At 38.9% G+C, this 20535-nt stretch overlaps 1 protein-coding gene across 1 annotated transcript in view; it reads left to right on the top strand.

The window, feature by feature from the left end:
- LOC122793371 (probable E3 ubiquitin-protein ligase HERC6) overlaps window positions 1-20535 on the top strand; it is a 962939-nt gene that overhangs the window by 752714 nt on the left and 189690 nt on the right. Inside the window, exon 19 of the mRNA XM_044061322.1 lies at window positions 308-474. Coding sequence (XP_043917257.1) covers window positions 308-474 — 167 coding nt within the window. The remainder of the gene's footprint in view (window positions 1-307; window positions 475-20535) is intronic.

Below are 20535 nucleotides of genomic sequence, written 5' to 3'. Positions count from 1 at the left end.
TTGCAGTTCGACCATCATTTTGCTTCCCTTATGAAAAGCAGTGCTGTTTCAAATTGTTAATGAGTAATTCTGTCTTTGTTGTAATGTATCGTAGAGCAGGCATGTCTCCTTCCAGCTCTGCCTCTTGTTTTTTTTATCTTGATCAATGTAAAAAAAGTTTGTGACAGTTTTACAATAGCTGTAGATAACTTCAACACATCTAAACTGGTGTAACTGTGGTGTGTTTCTTCTTGCTGTGTTTTTAAACTAGTTCCTATTGCCTGCATAATAAAATGCATTTCATGCATTATGTTTTATTGTCTTTCAGCCATCAGATGAAAAGAAAATATATTATCTCTTTGGAATTTTATGTGGCCTTGCCTTGTACAACTGCTGCATTGTTTATCTGCCTTTCCCCCTAGCACTGTTTAAGAAGCTACTGGACATCAAACCCACTTTTGAGGACTTTAAAACCATGGACCCTAATTATGGAAGGTAAGTGAATGCTGATCAGCTAGAAATACACCTGGCAGTTTGTATGTTAGGAAAAAATATGATAAACTGAATAATGTCCAGCTAAGAAATGTGTAGATATAAATGTTGTGCTCAAGTTGATAGTAATGTGGACAATGAAAACATGAGAATTGCAGCCAGACCAGGGCATGGTAGAGATGATAAGCCACCCATAGCAGAAGGAGACAGATTCTTTTTTACCAAATACCATAGTCATGTAGATAGATTGATCCATTGTAACAGGTGTGTGTGTGTGTGTGTGTGTGTGTGTGTACGCACATGTGTCACGGCTGGCAGTGTTTACAGCACCATCTCTGTGTGGGAAGATAACATGAGCACTACAGGAAAAATATATTACTGGATATTTGACTTGCACTTTGACATCCTGTTTGCACAGTTGCATTTTTAAGATCACACAGCTTGATATTATGCTTAGATTTTTAGCCAGGTTGGGCAATATCTGTAGTGAAATCTGGCATAGGAGCAGATTCCATTTGATCTGAATATAATTGTGGCATCATGTCAGTGAAAACTGACAGAGGCATGATCCTACAAAAAACAGGCCATGTATCCTGGTCTGGAAGAGGACAGTGAGTGCTAGTGGGTCACAAAAGTGTACAACTTTGTCTGAAAATGAGGCATTCAAGGCAACAGTAGAATATGAGAGCATAAGACAGAGTATTCTTGGTGATAATCAGGCACATCAGCATCATAATTAAGAGAATGGTGAGCAGAGGTGGTAACATTAGAGTAATGTACACCTTGGCACTCATTTCCTTACAGCATGGTTGTAGCTGAGTGAAGTGTCCTGACAGTAACGTATGCAGTCTTTTTCCATTTTCATAGACAGTGCTGTCAGGACACTTGGGATCCAACAGCAATACTATATCCTAAGCAGCATGTTTTATTGCATCTGCATCAGATAGGTGTCATATAATGCTGATGTAGAGTGTGACAGCAGGCTGTCATTTGAGTCTCAAGTACATTTAGTATACAGTCAGGGGGCACATAGGGTGCCAGAAGGACTGTGGCTGACCCACCTATATCTTCATGAGGGTAGACCGTAGTGCAGCCAGCAGTCCTAGGACAGATGATTTGGAGAGCATTTTGCAGTATTTTCACAGCACTAAGCATTGCACCCATCTGTAATTTAACATGCACAAGATCTGGTTACCACATTAAAGATATGATGTATGACCCTGCATCTGTTACAAGATGTGGTTACATTTTTCTTGCTTGTACAGAATGCAATTAATTCTCTACCTTGCCATCTCTACTGGTGAAGAGACCACTGCTGAAGCTGAGGTGATTGTATTGGTGGAAGGTACCATACCTGTGGAAGGACAGCCCTGGAGATGCGCATGGCACATGTAATTGTAGTACAGACAGTGTTAAACTCTTTTTCCGTGGTAACACATCTGGGGAGAGTGAGGCACAATAGCAATCTGCACCATCTATGGTACAGTCTCATCTCCTAGGACATAAACATAACAGTGCAGTTAGGGTTTCCTAACATGTGCAAGATGCAGCTCAAGTCACTTCAGTGCATAGTGTAGCTACATGCTGCATTCACATACCATGTCATACAGATACAGCACTGCCAAATGCACCATCCATAAGCCTTAACTGTACTCTACCTCATTTGTGATTTTTACCTCCTGAAATTGGCCAAGTACAGGAATTACTTCCAGGCTATATTACTTTTGTGCATCACACTACTGCAGGGAATCCAGGGGCGGTGTATACCAAACTTCTAGTATGACACATACCATCAAATAAGCACTGTTACTTTTGGTCCATACTTTACTGCCCATAGTGCCAGTGCTGTTGGTACCACCAAACTACATATTGTGTACATGTGCTTGTTTCAGTCTGAGATGCACAATACAGATGATCAGCTTGCACAGACTACAACAGATGCTGAACTGTTGCTTTTCCTGCTCTAGTTTTCATGGAGAAGTTCACATAGGTACCTGCTTACTTCAAGTGCATGTAGACCCACATTTCTGACCCTGCATATCCCTCCTTTTCAGCTGTTACCTCTTTCTGTGTGTGCGTTTGTGTCTGTGTTCTGCATACCTTATAGGAACAATGATGCCATGTAGTGCTCCTTATTCTTTATAACTGGAATCCATAACTGATATACAACCTGCACAGTATACAGATTGTTCAGTATAGATGATGGTTCTGTTATGTTTTGAAAGGTAACCTCTAGTTCAATTTAGTCCATATTCAGCATGGACATCCCATCTGTTGAAATGTCCCATATGCCATACTCCTATGTCTGCCATATACTACACTTCCATTTTTTTCAGTAGATATTGTCTTCAGACCACATCATGGACATGGACAGCCCATTGAGTGACTAGTGCTATGAGTGGGGCATCCTGACCTGAATCCTCTGCCTTATCCTGAGTGGCAGTGATAAATGTCCACAAGGTGAATTGTGGCAGCTTGTCTACCCAACACCATGTTATGCAGCATGGTGCAAATTGAACATCTACCAGCAGACCTTGTCTAGGCTGCATTGCACAACTCTTCCAGATGTGTCCAGTTTCCTGAACTGATCCTCAGAAGGCCATACATTCTCATTACACTAGCCAAATTTAGCTGCGAGTCCTATTATACTTTTTCAATCCATTTAATTTCTGCACATCTTTTAGGTTTCTGATACCACAAAGGGAATATGGTCCCCATTCCTAAGTCGGTATGATTACACATCATGAAACTAGTAGTTTCGGTCTATATTGTTAGCCAGACTTGCTCTTTGCAGCACCCACAGTATGGTCAGAATGAACCTTTTCTGTAATTCATACAGAGCTGCATGTATTAACGTTTCTAAATAAGGCTGTAAATTCTTATTACACCTGTTGTTCCTACTACTTTTGGAACTATCTGGCTATCTTTGTTCCACATTGCTGTCACTTCTCCCTACAAATCCTTGTATTTTATAACTTTGTCCCTCTCTTCATGCAAGGCAGTGTAATCACTGAGTATAGCAGTTTCAATTATCAATACTACTTTTGTCTTTTTTTTTCTTGGATGGCTATATCTGGTTTTCTCATACCTGGTTTTGAACTGTTGGTAAAGGATGATCCCTGATAATATAAACTTATCATTCTCAAAAGGGCTTTGTGGTTCATATTTCCTATGTTCCTCAGCTACTTCTATATTGTAGTGTTTGCACAATCCTCATGGCAACATCTTTCCACATTGTTATGTCTTTCAGAATATAGCCCCCCTGCCTTGAGTGTATCACACACAGCAACAAGATGTGTGACTGTTTCTCTTTTTTTTTACAGAACTGACATTTGTCTGTTTTTATCACATGTTCAATGGACTTTGTAAACCAATGTGTACTTAGTCCACTAACATGGGTTGCCATTTATTAGCCTTTCATCTTTTAGTTTCAACTCACCTCTTCTTAGTCATTTCTGTATCAAATCCTGATCAACATGAGGTTGTTCCAGGAAATCTTTGTGCTTGCTATGTTGGTGTGAATGACCTGAGCTGTATGTCCCTGGACTACATGAAAAGAGACATGGAGGAGCTCTCTGATCACTTAGCCCAGGCTGGTATGACCCTGACCCTGAGTAGCATTCTGTCCTCACCAAGAATGATACCACGGTATAAAGAAAAAATGATCAGTTTCAACAATTGGCTAAGCTTCTGGTGTCATTCAAAGGGGATCCAGTGTCTGTCAGCCTGAGATGACATGCTTGACAAGCCATGCTGCTTCACTAGAGATGGCTTGCACCTGTCAGCCCTTGGCTTTTGAATACTGGCCAAGGCTCTTGCCACCCTCATAGTGCCTTTTTTAGGCAAGGCTCAAAAGGCAAACCCACCGTCGTAAATAGCACAAGTAAAAACTGAGGTTAATGCTACTCAATGCCAGAAGTCTAAACCTCAAAATGCACGCACTTGCACTCCTCACAATGGAGAAAATTGATACATGTGTAGTAAAAGAAACCTGGCTTAAGGCTCCAGAGAACACCCCAGCACTACCAGACTACAACTCATACCATATATTTCGACCACAAAACCCGGACCAAAATACAAAAGGTGGGTGGTGTATCCATATTCATCAAGGATACCCCCACCTCCAGGTTAGTGGCACAGCACGATGCTTCAGAGATCATCCACATGCAATGGGCAAAACTGCAATCCAAATTGTAGCTTGCTACAGATCACCCACCATGTCTCAGGAATCCCATTCCACATTTCTGGAAACACTGGGAAACATAAAGGTCCTACCAAACACCCTGATATTGGGTGATTTCAATTACCCAAACATTAACTGGGAGAGCTACTCAAGTACTAAATCCCTTGCCCAACATTTCCTAGAATTTATAAACTGTAACGCCCCACCAGAGGTGACAACACATTGGACCTGGTCATCACCAACATGGGCGATCGGTGTTCCACACTGGAGGTCAACCCCTCACTGGTTAGATCTGACCATAAACTAATCACTCTGGATATCCACATTCTGTCCCCACCCCCGGTCAAAGAAACCACCATGAAAAACTTTTCAAAAGCAAACTTCACATTACTTAAGACCAAGGTGGAAAGTTTCAAAGCCCCCATGCTAAAGGATAATGCTGTCCAAGCTGCAAAATCCTTTACAAATGCACTCTATGGGCACCTACAAGAATGCATGGATTGTGCTATCCCAAGCAAAACCAAGACTCACTCCTCCAAGAAAAGAAAACCAGTCTGGTGGACCCCTGCCATAAACAAGCTATACAATGGAAGGAGGAAACTAGTACAGAAAAGAGTAAAATCCCAAGAAGGGAAGACATCCCTGATCAGTATCAGCAAGAAACTGCAATCCCTCATAAAATCATCCAAGGCTAGCTTCAAAAGAAAAATTGCCAAAGACTCCAAAGATAACCACAAGGCATTCTTTAGCTATATCAAAAATCTAAGTGGCAATTCTCAGATCTGCTCAGAGTTGGTGTAGAATGGCACAAAATACACTGAACCGACCAATATTGCCAACATCCTGGCAGACAGGTTCAGTGCAAACTTCACCCCCCCTCTCACCCCCAAAAAGGGCCCATAACCATACCAGAAGAATATAGTGCCCCTGAAATCACAGACACTCAGGTTAAAACAGCCCTCTCCAAAGCCAAAAACACAGCATCAATGGGACCGGACAGTGTCCCAGGCTGCATCCTACATGAGCTAACCCCTCACCTAAACACACTGTTCAAACTCAGCCTCTCCACAGGCTACATGCCCATAGAGTGGTGCACAGCAACGGTTATTCTGCTCCACAAAGGTGGAGCCACAACAGACCCTGGGAACTATCACCCTGTAAGCCTGACTAGCTTGGTCTGCAAGGCTATGGAGTACATCATCATGGATCTCATTAACAGAAACACTGGGAACCTCCAAATACTGGACCCTACCCAGTTCGGCTTTAAGGGCAGATCATGCCTCCTAAACCTGGTAGACTTTTTTGAGACAGTTACCAAGGCTATAGGCAAGGGAAAAGTGGTCCACACAGCCTACCTAGACCTCGCAAAGGCCTTCGACACTATTCCCCATTCAGGTATTATAGACAAGCTCACCAGCCTGAACATAAACCCCTAAGTCACGAGATGGGTTGCCAACTGCTCACGGACAGACCCCCACATGGTAAGTGTTGTGGGAGCTAGGTCTGACTCTAAACTAGTTACAAGTGGCGTTCACGAGCGCTCAGTCCTAGGACCCCTGCTGTTCGGCATATACTTCTCAGAGGTACAGGCAAGCACAGAAGGAATATGGCTGATCAAGTTTGCAGATGACTGCAAACTAGGGTCTATAATTGACTCTCCGGCTGACACAGACATCCTCCAAAAGGGTCTCACTGAGACAGATACCTGGTGTCAAAACCATGGCCTCAAGCTAGGTGCCGAAAAGTGCATAGTCATCTCCTTTGGAAAAAACATAGTATCCACAAACCAGCACATGGGTGGTAGCCCCCTAAATATGGAAGATGTAATAAGGGATCTGGGGACCCAAGTAGATAATAACCACTCCTTTGAAAATCACATTGCCAAAGTGGTTGGAAAATCCTTCTATGTGGCCCACCTAATCACAAAAGGGTTTGCATCTTGATCAAAGGAGGTCATTGTGCCCCTCTACGCATCACTCATCAGACCCATCATAGAGTACAATGCCCCATTTGGGACGTACCTTACAAGACACCTGCAACAGCTGGAAAGATCACAGATGTACTTCACCAAGAGGATCACTGGCATCAAGCAGATGCCCTATGCAGCTTGACTGAAGAAACTCCAGCTGTACTTGATTGCATATCGCCTACTCAGAGCTGATCTCTGCCTGACATACAAAGCCATGTCCAACCCAGAATTGACGGACATGCTCCACCTAAAGAAAACCATATCCCCTTGAGCCACATGCTCTAGGGATCTAATCCTCACCACAACAATAAATAGGACATGCTGGAGTGATAGATTCCTGTCCCAGAGACTTCCCATGCCCTGGAACAGGATTCCAGTCTACATTAGGCAGAGCTCCTCGCTAACCTTCTTCAAGAGAAACCTTGACAAGTGGATGGGAAACAGAAAGTATACCCCGGGGATCACTTCAATGGCTCTGCTGGACAGAGGCACAGGGAACTAATCTAAGGGATTGGCAAAATCCAACACTTTCCAGCTAGGCTTATAAATGCCTTCAGGCAGATAGCCTAGCACCTACCTATGAACCTATATTACTCTCTAAAGTAGAAAGTTCAATAGCAATTCATTTTAAAGAATAATATGATAGTGATTTTTTTATTGTTGCAGGTACAGTTCTTGAAAATGCTTGTTAAAATGGTGGGAAATTCCTCAATAAAAGAAACTTTTATATAAGAAATATGTTTTTATATTGAAATATAACACTCTAATGCCTTTTGGATTGAACTGTGAAGTTAATTGGAAATATTTAATACAACTGTTTTATTAGATGATTAATTAATTGCTTTGTGTATTTTTTTATATATATGGTGTGTTTTATTACTGAATGTTACTCCTTGAAGGCTGTTGAGCCGAGGCTCTAGAGGCAAATAAAATTTTGTGGGTCAGTAGCCTGTTTTTTTATTGTATTTTGTGGTTTTGTATAGAAGTAATAAGCCGTTTGCATCCATTTTAGAAGCTGCCAGTTGATGATCTGTGCATACTATTAGTAAGCCCTATAAGTTGGATGTTGTTTCTAGAGCCAGAGCAGGATTTGCTAGGTCCATCCTCTATGTTTTTTAGTGGACTCCTCACTTGCTTCTACCTCCTCCCACTGTTTCCAGTAGTTGTAGTACTCTTCCTTTTTGTGAGGAATACTGCAACAGTGTAGAAGAACTTAACCCTAACACTACATGTCCTACTTATCACTGTTGTAGTATTCCTTCCCTCTCTCCTTTCCCCTTTGGAATTTTTCTTATCCCTCTGGCCAAGGGGTCTTCGGTTTCCTTCTTTCTGGATGTACTTGTACCATTTTCTTTATTTTCGTCTGCCTTTGTGCTCCTGTTCTCCTGAGGCTATTCAGTTCTAAGGATTTGGAGCTTGTACTTCTGTACTTTACACCTTGAATGTTGGACATATATTTGATGTACAGTGCTTGGAAGAGCCCAAGGCTTTGGATTGCTGACCAGATGTATGGCTATCCTTGGCAGGATATACCGATTGCAAGAAATTCTGCAACAGTAACAAGTAAGACCTCTCCTGCTATGGTAAATTCTTACACAACTGTCCTTCCTGTAGACAGGTGAGTAAGCTGTTGCTAACATCTCTTATTAATGGTGAATACATGTGTTGCATTGCATTCAACCAGGGTAGTAATTAGCTAGTCAATGCTTGACACCACATCTTTTCTGTGTTTGCACTCTCTACTCTGAGGGGGTTTGTCACATCATGCTACCTGCATCAGCCCTACTCTTCACAATAGGCACACCAGCACCAGGAGATGCCCTGGCTACTCATGGAACCTGGGTTCCCTGGGTCATAGCCAGGCCATCTACACCCATAGAATTGGTACTAAAAACACCATAATAATGTATGTCAAAGCATGTTTGAGTGAGAGGAAAGGCTTAGTGAGGTACATGTTGCTGATTTTACACTAATTGTGGCATTGATCACCCAGATATTTTGGACAATATTTCTGCCTTTGTCACGTCTGTGTCTTATTCTAAACAGAGGGATGGTTTGCTGAAATAAGTTATTACTTTTGCAGTAATTCTTATATGAATCAACCAGATAGTTTAAATATTTCTGACTTTGTTATTTGTGTGTCTGATTCTAATCAGCAGTTGGCTCAGTGAGTTAAATGTTATTACTTGTACACCAATTCCAGCATGAAGCAGCCATATATTTTAGACAATATTTCTGGCTTTGTCAGTTGATTAGAGTTTAGGTGAGAGGAAGTATTATGCTACTTTTATTGAATTACTCTGGTCTTTTCCTAACAGATGGTAATGACTTAGTCTTACATGACACCTGCACCACGAATATAATGAATATCTACTCAACAGGTTGTGTGCAGCAATTATCACATTTGCTTGAGCATGCAGAACCTTGCAGTAATGAAACACAAGTCATTATCGCATTATTAATGTACAATAAGTGCAGTTACAGTATAACACTGAGTCATTATCACTTGTCAGGTGAAACTCTCAGTAACTGCCACTGTTATTCACATTACTAGAAGTCGTTATCACATTGATGAATGCATATTCCAAATTTTGGTTTCTGTCATTGTGGAGTCATGCACAGCCCCCCCCCCCCAACAGTTTTTTGCATGGTTTCTAGGATGCCACTGTGATGCATTCTTTCCCATTCCTGAAAGGACACACGCAAAAAGAAAAAATAAATCTAGGCAAGTCTTTTTCTTTTCTTGTGTACTCTTAATGTAGCTGTCCTGTCACTCTCCCTCTCTTCAGGTAAAGTAAATGTGTCTAGGTTAGGGCAGGAAACATTAGATTAGTTCCACCCTTTGATTCCTCATGTCCATTGCTGAAAGGACATTTGGAAATGGAAAAAGCAGGGGGTAAGGAGGACTGCTGACACTGAAATAAGTTGTGAAACAGTGCCGGTATCAGCAGTCTGAGTGTGTAGTCAGCACAGTTATGGGACACTTCAGATGCCCTCGAGTGCCACTGAAGCCCCATGCCTGTCCTGGGTTCATTAGTAGAGTGGCAGCCCTGATCTTGCTTTTTCTCTTTACATTTGTCCTTTCTGTAGTAGCCCCTTGTCAGTATCCATTCATGCAGTATTTTGGCTAGGGCAAGAATGTGTCTGTTTACAGTGATTTGTACCCACTGCCATTCTGATAGTGTGTGTCAGTTGGTGTTTTCCTGGTTGGGAGGTATGTACCTCTGCAGCATAATCACTGCAAATTATGAACTTTATCAAAATAATAATGCCACTGTGGATATATATATATATATATATATATATATATATATATATATATATATATATATATAAATGTAGTAATCCAATAAATCTCCCAAACATCACCAGTAGTCTGTTTGCATTTCTTCCCTGTGCAGGTGCCTGTCCCTTGTGACAGTGACATGGCTTCAAGAGCAGGGGAATGCCAAGTGAGAGTGTGGGTGTGTGGCCATTCCTACATTCACTGGGCTGGCAGCTATGCCTCCAGAAGTGGCACATACTACAACTTGAGTTTCCCACAACTAGTGTGAAGGCACACAGGATTACAAGAAGAGATATGCCTATTTATTTATTTATTTGCAGTTTATTTTCCAGGATATTCCATTGGGCTACAAGGAGGCCATTTTCAATAGAATCCTGGGGAGAAAAGCTCCGGAGAAATACAAATACATAGTACAGAAAAAGCACAAATCCATAGTATAAATTTCAAATAAATGTTAAATACATATTTTGGATAGTACAAATCCATATCACACAATTCAAATAAATGTTGCATAATACAGAAATAAAAAAAAGAGATTTTCATTAGCAAAATTACATCAGGTTAATTCAATAAGTAGTAATTATTTTAAGGCAATTACAATGAGGTAATTTTTGTAGTTGTTGGTTGAATACGTCCCAAAGATGTAGAACTTTAGGAGGTAGTGACAGGCAACAAACAAGTCTGGAAAGTTAGGAAGAAAGGAAGAAAGTGTGGTTAGAATTAGGTTGGATGAGAGCAAGAGCATTTCTATTGCGATATAAGATGCGAGTGCAGTTAAGTTTTAAACAAGGAGAGACTGCTGGTGGCTACTGGCATAGGAGAGAACTCCTGCAGTTGTTGGAAAAGGTGTTGCATCTACCCTGAGCCTGACATTCTTGTCTTGCACATTGCAGGGAATGATGTCATCACTCATAAACTTGGAGAGCTGTGGTTTCATGTGGTGGCCATGTCATTTTGTGTAATCTGACATAATTCCTCACCAGAACTGGAGAAATGTAAACAGCCAATGGGTTCATGCATGGCTTGATGCACAGGATGGACAGATCAACAATCAGCCATAACAGCATCATTGCAGAAGATGTTCACCTTTTCAGACGTGATGGAGTTCATCTAAATGAAGATGGCATTGACCTGTTCTTGACTAATCTGCACAATGGAGTGATGGCAGTAATGCATGAAAATACTGGCAACATGCACCTAGTGGCAAAGGATGGAAAACATCTATGACCAAGTAGAACCACTATTGTTAGTAAAACTATATTTAATTTTATGAAAATGTTTTTTATTACTTAAAGCACAGTAAAAGAACTGTAATTGTATGGTGTACTCAATTATCATATTTTGTTGCATACGTCTGCTAGGAGACTTATCAACATGCTGTGTGAAACCTCTTTTTAAGATGGTAAAAGAACTATCTGTATGCTGTACACATGTACAGATATCAGTTTGTTTATGACTCAAGTTATGAAAAGTATTGCATTTTTTTTCTTATCTTGGTAAATAACTCTGCTAGGAAAGATGGCAAGGTGATGAATGAGGTGTCTCATTGAAGCCACTACCAAAATGTGCAATTTCATGTAATATGAATTGTGAATATCATGCATGGAAAAATATCCCAGTTTGCTTGTAGGATTATGAAAATTAATATATTTGCCATATTTCTGTGAATGTGTGTAAGGAAGTAAGGCAAGGTCAGGAGTGAAGTGTAATATTCATATCAAAACAGACAAACATTAGTTTCTACAAAAAATAATAATAATAATGCTCATCTATGAGAAGAACAAAAATCAAATCCTCTGTTTATTTGTCTCTTTGACAATTAGGATATTTCTCATTATCCTTGCAAGTGATGGTAATGACACACGTGATGTATTATTTTGAAGCTGACATTGAGCCACACAACTTGTACACTGATATGTAGTTTCTTTCTGTTACATGTGATATGATATTGTGCTTTAATTACCAGATTATGAGAAAAATAATCATATTTCTATCAATATCTCAGTAAAGGAGCATCACACGGTAATGGTTATGGTATCATTTTAAACCTGACATTCATACAAACAAATTGCATGGGTCTACATGGTACGTTCACCATGATACTATGATTTGTTTTACCAAAAAGGTAAAAATATGCATAACATCAGCATTCCTTGGCAAATATTTAATAATGAGTTGGATACACTCTATCAACATTGGAAAGATAAGTGTCTACTTAACTTTTGAATTTACATTTTTAGTCTGGCTATTATGGTTAAAGAGTTATGAACATTTGTTTTCTGTATGGTACTACAAATGGATTATCTGAAAACAAGCTCAGGCTGTGCTGTTGTTTCTGCAGTGGAAGTGAGCAGACAGCATTTTCTGAGCTGCTCCGGAGTGAATGAGTTAAAGTAGTGAAAATCGATGCAAAGTTGTCGAGATATGAGTGAAGGTATTGTTGACTTGAATGATGTTGTAAGATAGAAAAGGGACAGAGAAGGTAAAATGAAGATTGGAGAGATTTAAGTGAGACAAATTAGAGAGTAAGTCAGAAAGGAATAGCCATGATTTTTCCATTCCCTGTGCCAAAATGGCACAAATGAGATCTGAGGCTGGATGTTAGAGAGGTCACTAATAGCTTTGAAGCAATTAAAGTTAATCTGTACAACATAACTAAATTGTTTTTCAAATATTTACAGTCATTTGGTAGTGCTGAGGTGGAAATCCTTAGAAAAAAGGAGGCTAGAATAGGACCCATCAAACAGCAGCTGATAGAGATTTGAGAATGTATCATTATGGTGAAACAGTTTGTCCAAATGGATCAGACTTTAATTGCTGCACAGGATGAATTGAGAAGGCTAAAGCTTAAAATAATGGTGTTTTAGGGGGAGAAGAAAGGACTGTGTTAAAAATAAGATGGAAAAATGGACAGGGTTTGACAATGAATCATTAGATATTGAACCAGAAGAATGACTAGAGGGCTAAAAATTGATGAAAACTATGGAAAATCCTAGACCAGGTCTGACGTTTTTTGTCATTGTCTTATGATAAATAAGTATTTTTGATATTATGGCAACCAGGATATAGATTGGCTGATGTGTTTGTAGAACATGACAATTTGGAAGCAACTGCAACACAGGATGTGCTTTAGAGAGAGAGTTTGAGTGTTTAAAGAGAAAATTGAAGTTTAAGTTGTCTAATTTGTTGGTGGTGAAAACATATTGGAGTGGAAAAAGTATGGCTTTGTATGTTCTGGGAAAAGCTAATCAGCAAATTACGAAGTGGCCTTTATGCTCAACTCATATTTGTGGAACAGAAAGACAAAGAGACTGTGGAATTAAGGGGTGTGGGTACTACGTCAGCTGAGATTAAGGTTAATTGTGAGGAAAAATTGGATTCTTTGTAAGGTATTGCTCTTCATGTGTGTATAGCCAGAGTCAAGACAGTTGGACAGTGGAAGGAGAGACACATTTATTGATAAATGGAATGTGGCTGGAAGATGTATAAAGGGACAGATAATGGATAAATATTGACTGAAGGTTAAAATCTTAGATGTGATGGAAATATGAATGGTAAAATTAGGCCATTTGAGTGTAAAGGTCCGAAGACCCCTGCAAAATCTGAGTGTATGTCAGTTTTTTTTCTATTTCTTTTATTTAATATTAGAACTGCAGGGAATGTGAATTTAATTTTTGAAGAATTAATAAATTGAGAACCATGTTAAGAAAATCTATATGTAAAGTAGCATTAATGTTAAATTTGTTACTTGTTTTTGAACCTATTGATTTGACAGTACATGCAAAGTTCAAAAATGTACCATTGTCTTATAAGTCTGTATATTTAGATTGCAGATTAAATAAATGTAATGTGCTTTACTAATGACTTGTTATGGAAGTAAAACAAATGTGAAGTAATGTAAATGGTATATTGTTAAAAAAAAGTTCATATAAAGTTATTAGCTGGTAGTGGCTCCTAAAAATAAGCAAACTTGATCTATATATAAAAATATGCCCTCAGATTTACAAACGTCCTCACTGCTCTTTGAAATTGCCTACCACCTGTAGGTTAATTTATGTGATGGTGAGAAAATACGATTCACAGGCAGCTATGGCCTCACTGAAAAAGTCCTCATTATTGGCTAATTAGCATGTCTGTGAACCACAGTCTAGCTACCATTGCAGGCCTACTTTTCACTTCAAAATCAGAGAACTTTCACTTGTCCTGAAAAAGGTTAAATTAAGTTTAAGAAAAAGTTGTTCATCAGTCTCAAAAAGAGGAAAAGTTCATCACCGATCAGATTGAATACCTTACATTTTTTGATTCATACTATAAGGCTTCATCCTGTCCATCTTCTGGATGCCTACAATATAATGTAACATTCAGTGCCATCATGATATGTATAGGAGAATTCTTTTCATATCCTATAGGAGACCTTTGTCCCTATGAAAAGGTACAGGAATATAAGCCATTTATCAGAATCAAGGATATCTCATGAAGGTCAACTAACAGTACTTTGATATTCAGCTTCCAGCCTCAAAAAGAACAGAGAGACTCTCCGGTGCCCCCATGCAATTGACATTATCTCTGTAACAGTTATAACACAGGTTGCCTTCCTAGCAAAGTCAAATAGGTATGATCCTCTGTCCATTCTTCCTTTTAATATAGAATTGAGATTGATCGACAGGTATGTGGAACCAACCAGTAATTTCACTGTAAAGGCCCTCATTTAATGATCAGTAATGCATAATCCAAATCTTGTTCCATTGTCTAAGAGTTTTCTTAAAAGGTGATCCACAGTCAAATACCTACTCCTTAAGCAGGGTATTTAATGGCTTTTTAGGGGCCTTTAATTGTCAACACATTGCATAGCTATCGGTAAGGAATTCCTCAGCTTTCTAGCCCTTTGGAAAAAAAAAGAGCTCTTAATTATTGGTCTTGATTAGAGGTAGGTTAACACATGGTTTGGTATTCCTGGTAGAACCATTGTGATTAATAAAAAAGCTACCTAAAGGTAGTGGCCATAATTTCATTTTTAAAGATTTAAATATCTAAGTCTCCTTTTAGTCTGTTTCCAACAGAATATAAAGACGGATGTTCAAGTCTCCTTCTGTAAACCATTTAGCCAATTCGTCTTATCCACATTGTGTACATCTTCTAAATATGTTCAAACTTCTTCACTTATGAAATGTTGAGAACACAAAAGGACACATAATTGTCTATGATAGAGCAAAGAGCCATGGTAAATAGCAGGATTGTATCTTTTTCCCAACCTGGTGACACAATGCAGAATATCTCTGATTAAACCACAGCACATTCTTATGATTGAGTCACTTGTCAAATTTTTAAAGTCAAGTCCACTGTGACACCTGTATTCCTTACATGAGTAAGCACTGATAGAGTATCCATGTGCCCTTAATAAAAGCACACTAAGTTGTTATTGCCATAGTGCATTACAACAGATGTCTTGACATTAAATCTCATAATTTTAGAGGTAGTCCACTTAAGGATACTATTAAAGTAGTCTTGGAGTACAATGTGGTCATTGATTTTAGTAGCTATGCAACCAACTTTAGTATGATCAGTGAATTTACCAAATATTCTTAGTGGTTGGGCAATCGTATGTGAGTAGGTTAAAAAGCATAGGGTGCATGAGAGATATCTGTATCAAAAAGGTAATACAGTGGGCCCCTCTCTCTCAAAGTAAACAAGGTTTCAAGTTTCTACTCCAGGCCTTCCTATCTTCCAGAAGGGCAGCACTATAAAACCAGTAGTAGAGTTTCCAAACGTGAACAAATTCATTCAAACCAAGACATTCACAATGATGGTGCTAAAAGCAGTGCTTCCACATTTAGAAAAAATACATCCTACTTGAAAGCATTAAACATGAGGATGCTTGTCTACATATTCCAACAAGTTATTCATACAGACATTATTGGAGATTCTAGATAGATCATTATCATGGTGAATTTGCAACTGTTCCATTTGAGCTATTCAAAGTCTGGCAATATTTATATTCTATTTAGCTGCAGTCTTTGTACCTCACAGGAAATAAAACCTGACCATCTTCTCATTCTTAACAATTATCTGTCAGTGGCCCAGTCCCAAAGCAGTTATTCCAACATGTCAGTATAGGGGGTATTCCCTACATTTTATTGGGTAACTCCTCCTCAAAACAATGTTCTCCCATAAAATGAAATTTTGAAATACTGGAGGCAAAACTGAATAGCCAATGTTTACTTAGCTGGGAATGTGAAAAAGCTAATGGGGTATGAAGAAAATCAGCCAGTCATGATATGTAAATATAAAATAAACTCCAATCAGTTTCCTGGAAAGAAATCTTGGAAAGATAGGATCAGCAGATATGCTGGCTTATCCAGAATAGGGTATATCTCTCAGGCTTCAAAGCTGTAGAGCCTTTACTTCAGCCAATTAGAAGAGAAACAGATAAAACACTCTTCTAAAATATAAGATAACTTTTTATATTCATAGTTTTTATTGCTTCAGAGGCATAACTACAAGAGTAAGAGTCTACATTTTAGGTTTGTGTACATATATATATATATATATATATATATATATATATATATATATATGTGTGTGGGTGTGTTTTTCATTTTACTGTATTTTCATTTATTTATTATGGGCTGGTACAGAAGTCCTTTTCAACTATAACCTGGGCCAATAAAACAGTTACTACCTCTTAGACAGCTATAAACCTAAACATTTAATTAAATACAAAATCAGTTATATTTCAAAATTAATACAGTCATATACAGCAACACTGAGACAAATAGTAAGAGAAAAAAAAAATAAGCAATGTAAAATTGAATTAACTGTTATCCAAATGGGCCTAATTCTGGTTCAGCCAGGAAGAAGCAAACCAGTATCATGTTATACAAATGAAAATTGAACTTTTTATAAAGCAAACAAAGTGAATTAAACCACTAAGAAGTCTTAATGTAATTAACTGAAATGAGAGGTAAACAAACATATGTAAAATAATAATAATGTGATAAAGGTTATCGTTTACATGAAATGTGGGGTTCAGCTGTAAGGAGGTAGATAGAGTGGAGGAGTATGTTATGTGAAACTTGAGTTCTAGAATTAAGTAGAAATACATAAGGTCTATAATTAGAAGACAGAAAAAGAAAAAAGAATCACTTTTTATGGATACTTATAGTTGTATACAAATCTGAATGCTTAAACGTGTGAAGGGAAAAGTGATGATAGTAAGGACTGGATAAGAGATATCAAACTATTGTTGTTGGTTATGTAACACCATTATCCATAAAGCAGTCACACATTACAGTCCCAAATCTCAGTTTAAGAGGGTAAAGTATGTTTGCAGTATGACGGTCATTTAATAAATCTTTTCTCAGGACTTAATTCATAGATTTGAATACAGGGACCATCAGAGACATGATTTAGAAATAGCAAAAGAAGTGGCAGATGATTTATGAATCATTCAGCTTGTCTAACATTCAGAATTTTGAATGTTTTTCTTGCCGGCAGAAATGACCAATTAGTCGTGTGATCGCAGAATGTTGGCATTACTTTGTGGCAGATTGTGGTTCAGCTGGAAGTGGAAATTTGCCCTTTTACCATTGTTCGATCTTGGAGTTAGTATATGAAAGTAGTGGGGGGTCTGAGATTGCACAGGAAAATCTCAATCTCCTACAAAAAGCATGTTTTGCTTTGTTAGTGTGTGTTTTTTTAATTTATGTATGTTTTAATCGATTTAGATCAATCGTTTATGGTTCAACCAATCTGTGTTTTGATTTATTGAAGTATGTGTGTTTGTGTTTCTACGTGTGTGAGAATGTCTTCTGTATATTCACTCCATAAAACTGGCTGCTCGTCAGTGTGCTGAATGACTCCAAGATGTGATCTAGTTTTCTGTTCATCAAAAGCTTAACATTTTGCATGGAGAAAACCTAGATTGCATGCATGTAAGTTAAATGTGGATTTGGGAAACTAATGGCAAAACCTTCTGATATTATGACATTTTTGGCATTGGGGGATAGAAGTGTTTGTAGGAGTGTACGTGGGTTAGGGTGGGGATAAGTGAGGGCACAGTTGTAGAACATACATTTGTGTGTTTGTGGCTGACTACATAAATGGTAATGCTAGTTAAATGGTTTTTGAAAGGTAAGGTGCAGGGTTAGGGTTAAGGATAGGTATAGTGTTTGCAGATATTAACAAGGTTGTGCAGGTCCTTTGAGGAGCAGTTTGGTATCAATGGATGAGTAGATAAGAGTAGATAACCATGCCCAGCTTGCAGTCATCAGCAAACTCGGTCACCCATACTTCAGGGATATTGGCTTGGATGTCTGCAAAATACATGCCAAACAGGAAAGTGTCCAGTACCGATCCCTGAAGTACCCCACTGGTTATAAATTTGTATTCATAGGGTACCAGTAACTTTCACTACTTGCAATCTGTTGGATAACTAGTTTGCAATCCAGCAGACAATGTAGAGGTTTACATTAAGTTTTTTCCAACCTTTCAATAATACCATGTGGAGTAGCGTCAAAAGCCTTGGCCAGGCCAAAATAAGCAGTGTGCACAGAGTGACCACTGTCCACAGCTTTTTCTTTTTCAAGGAAGTTTATTAGGTTCAGAAGACAGGACTTTTCCTTCACAAAACCAAACTGAGTATGGTCTAGATCAGATAAGTTGTCTTTATCTGCTTAAATGAGTTCTACTATGAGACATTCCATGGTTTTGTATATAAGGCTGGTAAGGGTGATGGGCCTTTAATTATATGGGTCTGTAGAGGGGCCACCCTTGTGTAAAGGAAATGGAGTGACTGTTCTACAGACATCAGAGACAAATCCTGTGGACAGACTGCAGTTGCACATTTTATGTAGAAGTTCAGATAGTGCATATGTGGCACTAATTAGAAGGCAGCCTGGTATGTTATCTGAGCCCTAAGAAACATTTTTTTTCAGCACTGATAGGGATTCTAAGATTTGTCCCAAGGTGATTACAAGGGAAGCTAAATGTTCAAGGATAGTGGCAAAACAATGTGGGTAGGTGGAGTAGTTGGTATTAAGTTTGTCTCTTAATATATATTGCCTATATCCTAGAGACTGGAATGCATGATGTTATACGTGAGCTCAGTGCACTGTTAAAAATGATTCCTTAATTTCCTGACATAACCAAATAAATATTTGGAGTTTCCTTTGGTATCTGTAGCAAACTTAAGCTTGTGTGTTGCTTTACATTTTCTAAAACTTCTCTTAAGTTCCTTGCTGGTATGTTCCTCTCTGGTGTTGATGTTGAAGGATGGGAATTTCACACAACTTTAGATTATTTTCCTTTTGTTGTACAGTTTATTAATTTTGGAGTTCCACTCTTAAATGTACCATTATGTTAAGGTTGAACGGGTAATGACTTATGACAGTAAAAACTAGAGATGAATGTGGCAACCATTTCACTTGAGCCTGTTTGTTGGACTGCAGCCCCTCTAGCTGTAAAAAAAAAAAAGAAAACAAACACAAGTCCCGGAACTTCGTGCATGCACACTAGCGGCATTTCCTGATATCCAGACTGCTGGTAAACCAGTCTGGAGTATGCGCACATAATTTGGACTGCTGGTGAGACAGTCCTGATTAGGAAGACAGCATTCAACTGCAGGGATCCCAGAAGTCTAAGCAGTTACAACTGCATAGACTGGAAGGGGATCGGACTGCAACGTCTGCAGTCTGGGTAGCAGTCTGCTTTCACAGGTAGGGAAAGGACTTTGCTCTTGTGGGCTTTTTACTGCAGGAATGGATAAACTTGAGGAAACATGCAATGGACTTTGCAGCAATATAGCTGGGCTAGAGCTACTCAGGAAGTGTGTGTGTGTGTGTGTGTGTGTGTGTGTGTGTGTGTGTGTGTGTGTGTGTGTGCGCATGCCCGCATGTGTGTGTGCAGGCATGGGCTGTGTGTAATGCCCCATTTAAATATACCTGGTGGCTAGACTCAAACCCTGTACCTTGAGAGCAGGTAGCAAGAGCTTGAATTACCTACTCACAACCACTTGTGAAATGTTTGCCTCATGTTTTTGTTCTTGTGAAATTTGTGGTTTTCTGGATTTTGAATTCACTAAATAATGACAGGCATTTGAATTTCAGACTTCATATTCTTCAGAAAGTACATGGCAATACAAAACCTTTTGTTCTAGCAATTTTCTGTTTATAAGATCAGTATTTAAAATGTGTCCCTATTGTTGGGACTGTATTCCCCATTATTGGCTTTGTCCAGGTTTTTATGCTAGGAGGTTGAGAGCTATGGTGAGAACTGAATTCACTGAACATGTTCGGGAGCTGTATTCCCCCATTATTGGCTTTGTCCAGGTGTTTTGTGCTAAGAGGTTGAGAGCTATGGTGAGAACTTAATTCGCTAAGTGATAGCCATTTAAGTTTCAGTCTACCTGTCTTTCAAGAAACAGCTGATTTGGCATAGTGGTATGTTGCTTTGACTGCAGTGCACAGGGTCCTGGGTTCAAGACTTGGGCAGTGAAATGCATGGTGGTAACACGGCATTTTATTCTAGCAACTTTCCAAGATTATACAAGCAATGTTTAAAATGTGTCCCTAGGTTTTGGGCTTTTGTCACCCCCCCCCCCCCCAATAAATATTGGCTTTTTCCAGATTT

Source organism: Protopterus annectens, chromosome 2.part0, assembly GCF_019279795.1.
Source record: "Protopterus annectens isolate FY-2018-M chromosome 2.part0, PAN1.0, whole genome shotgun sequence".
Classification (NCBI taxonomy): domain Eukaryota; kingdom Metazoa; phylum Chordata; order Ceratodontiformes; family Protopteridae; genus Protopterus; species Protopterus annectens.
Note: the sequence above shows the minus strand (reverse complement) of the source record. Positions and strands in the feature narration are given on the sequence as shown.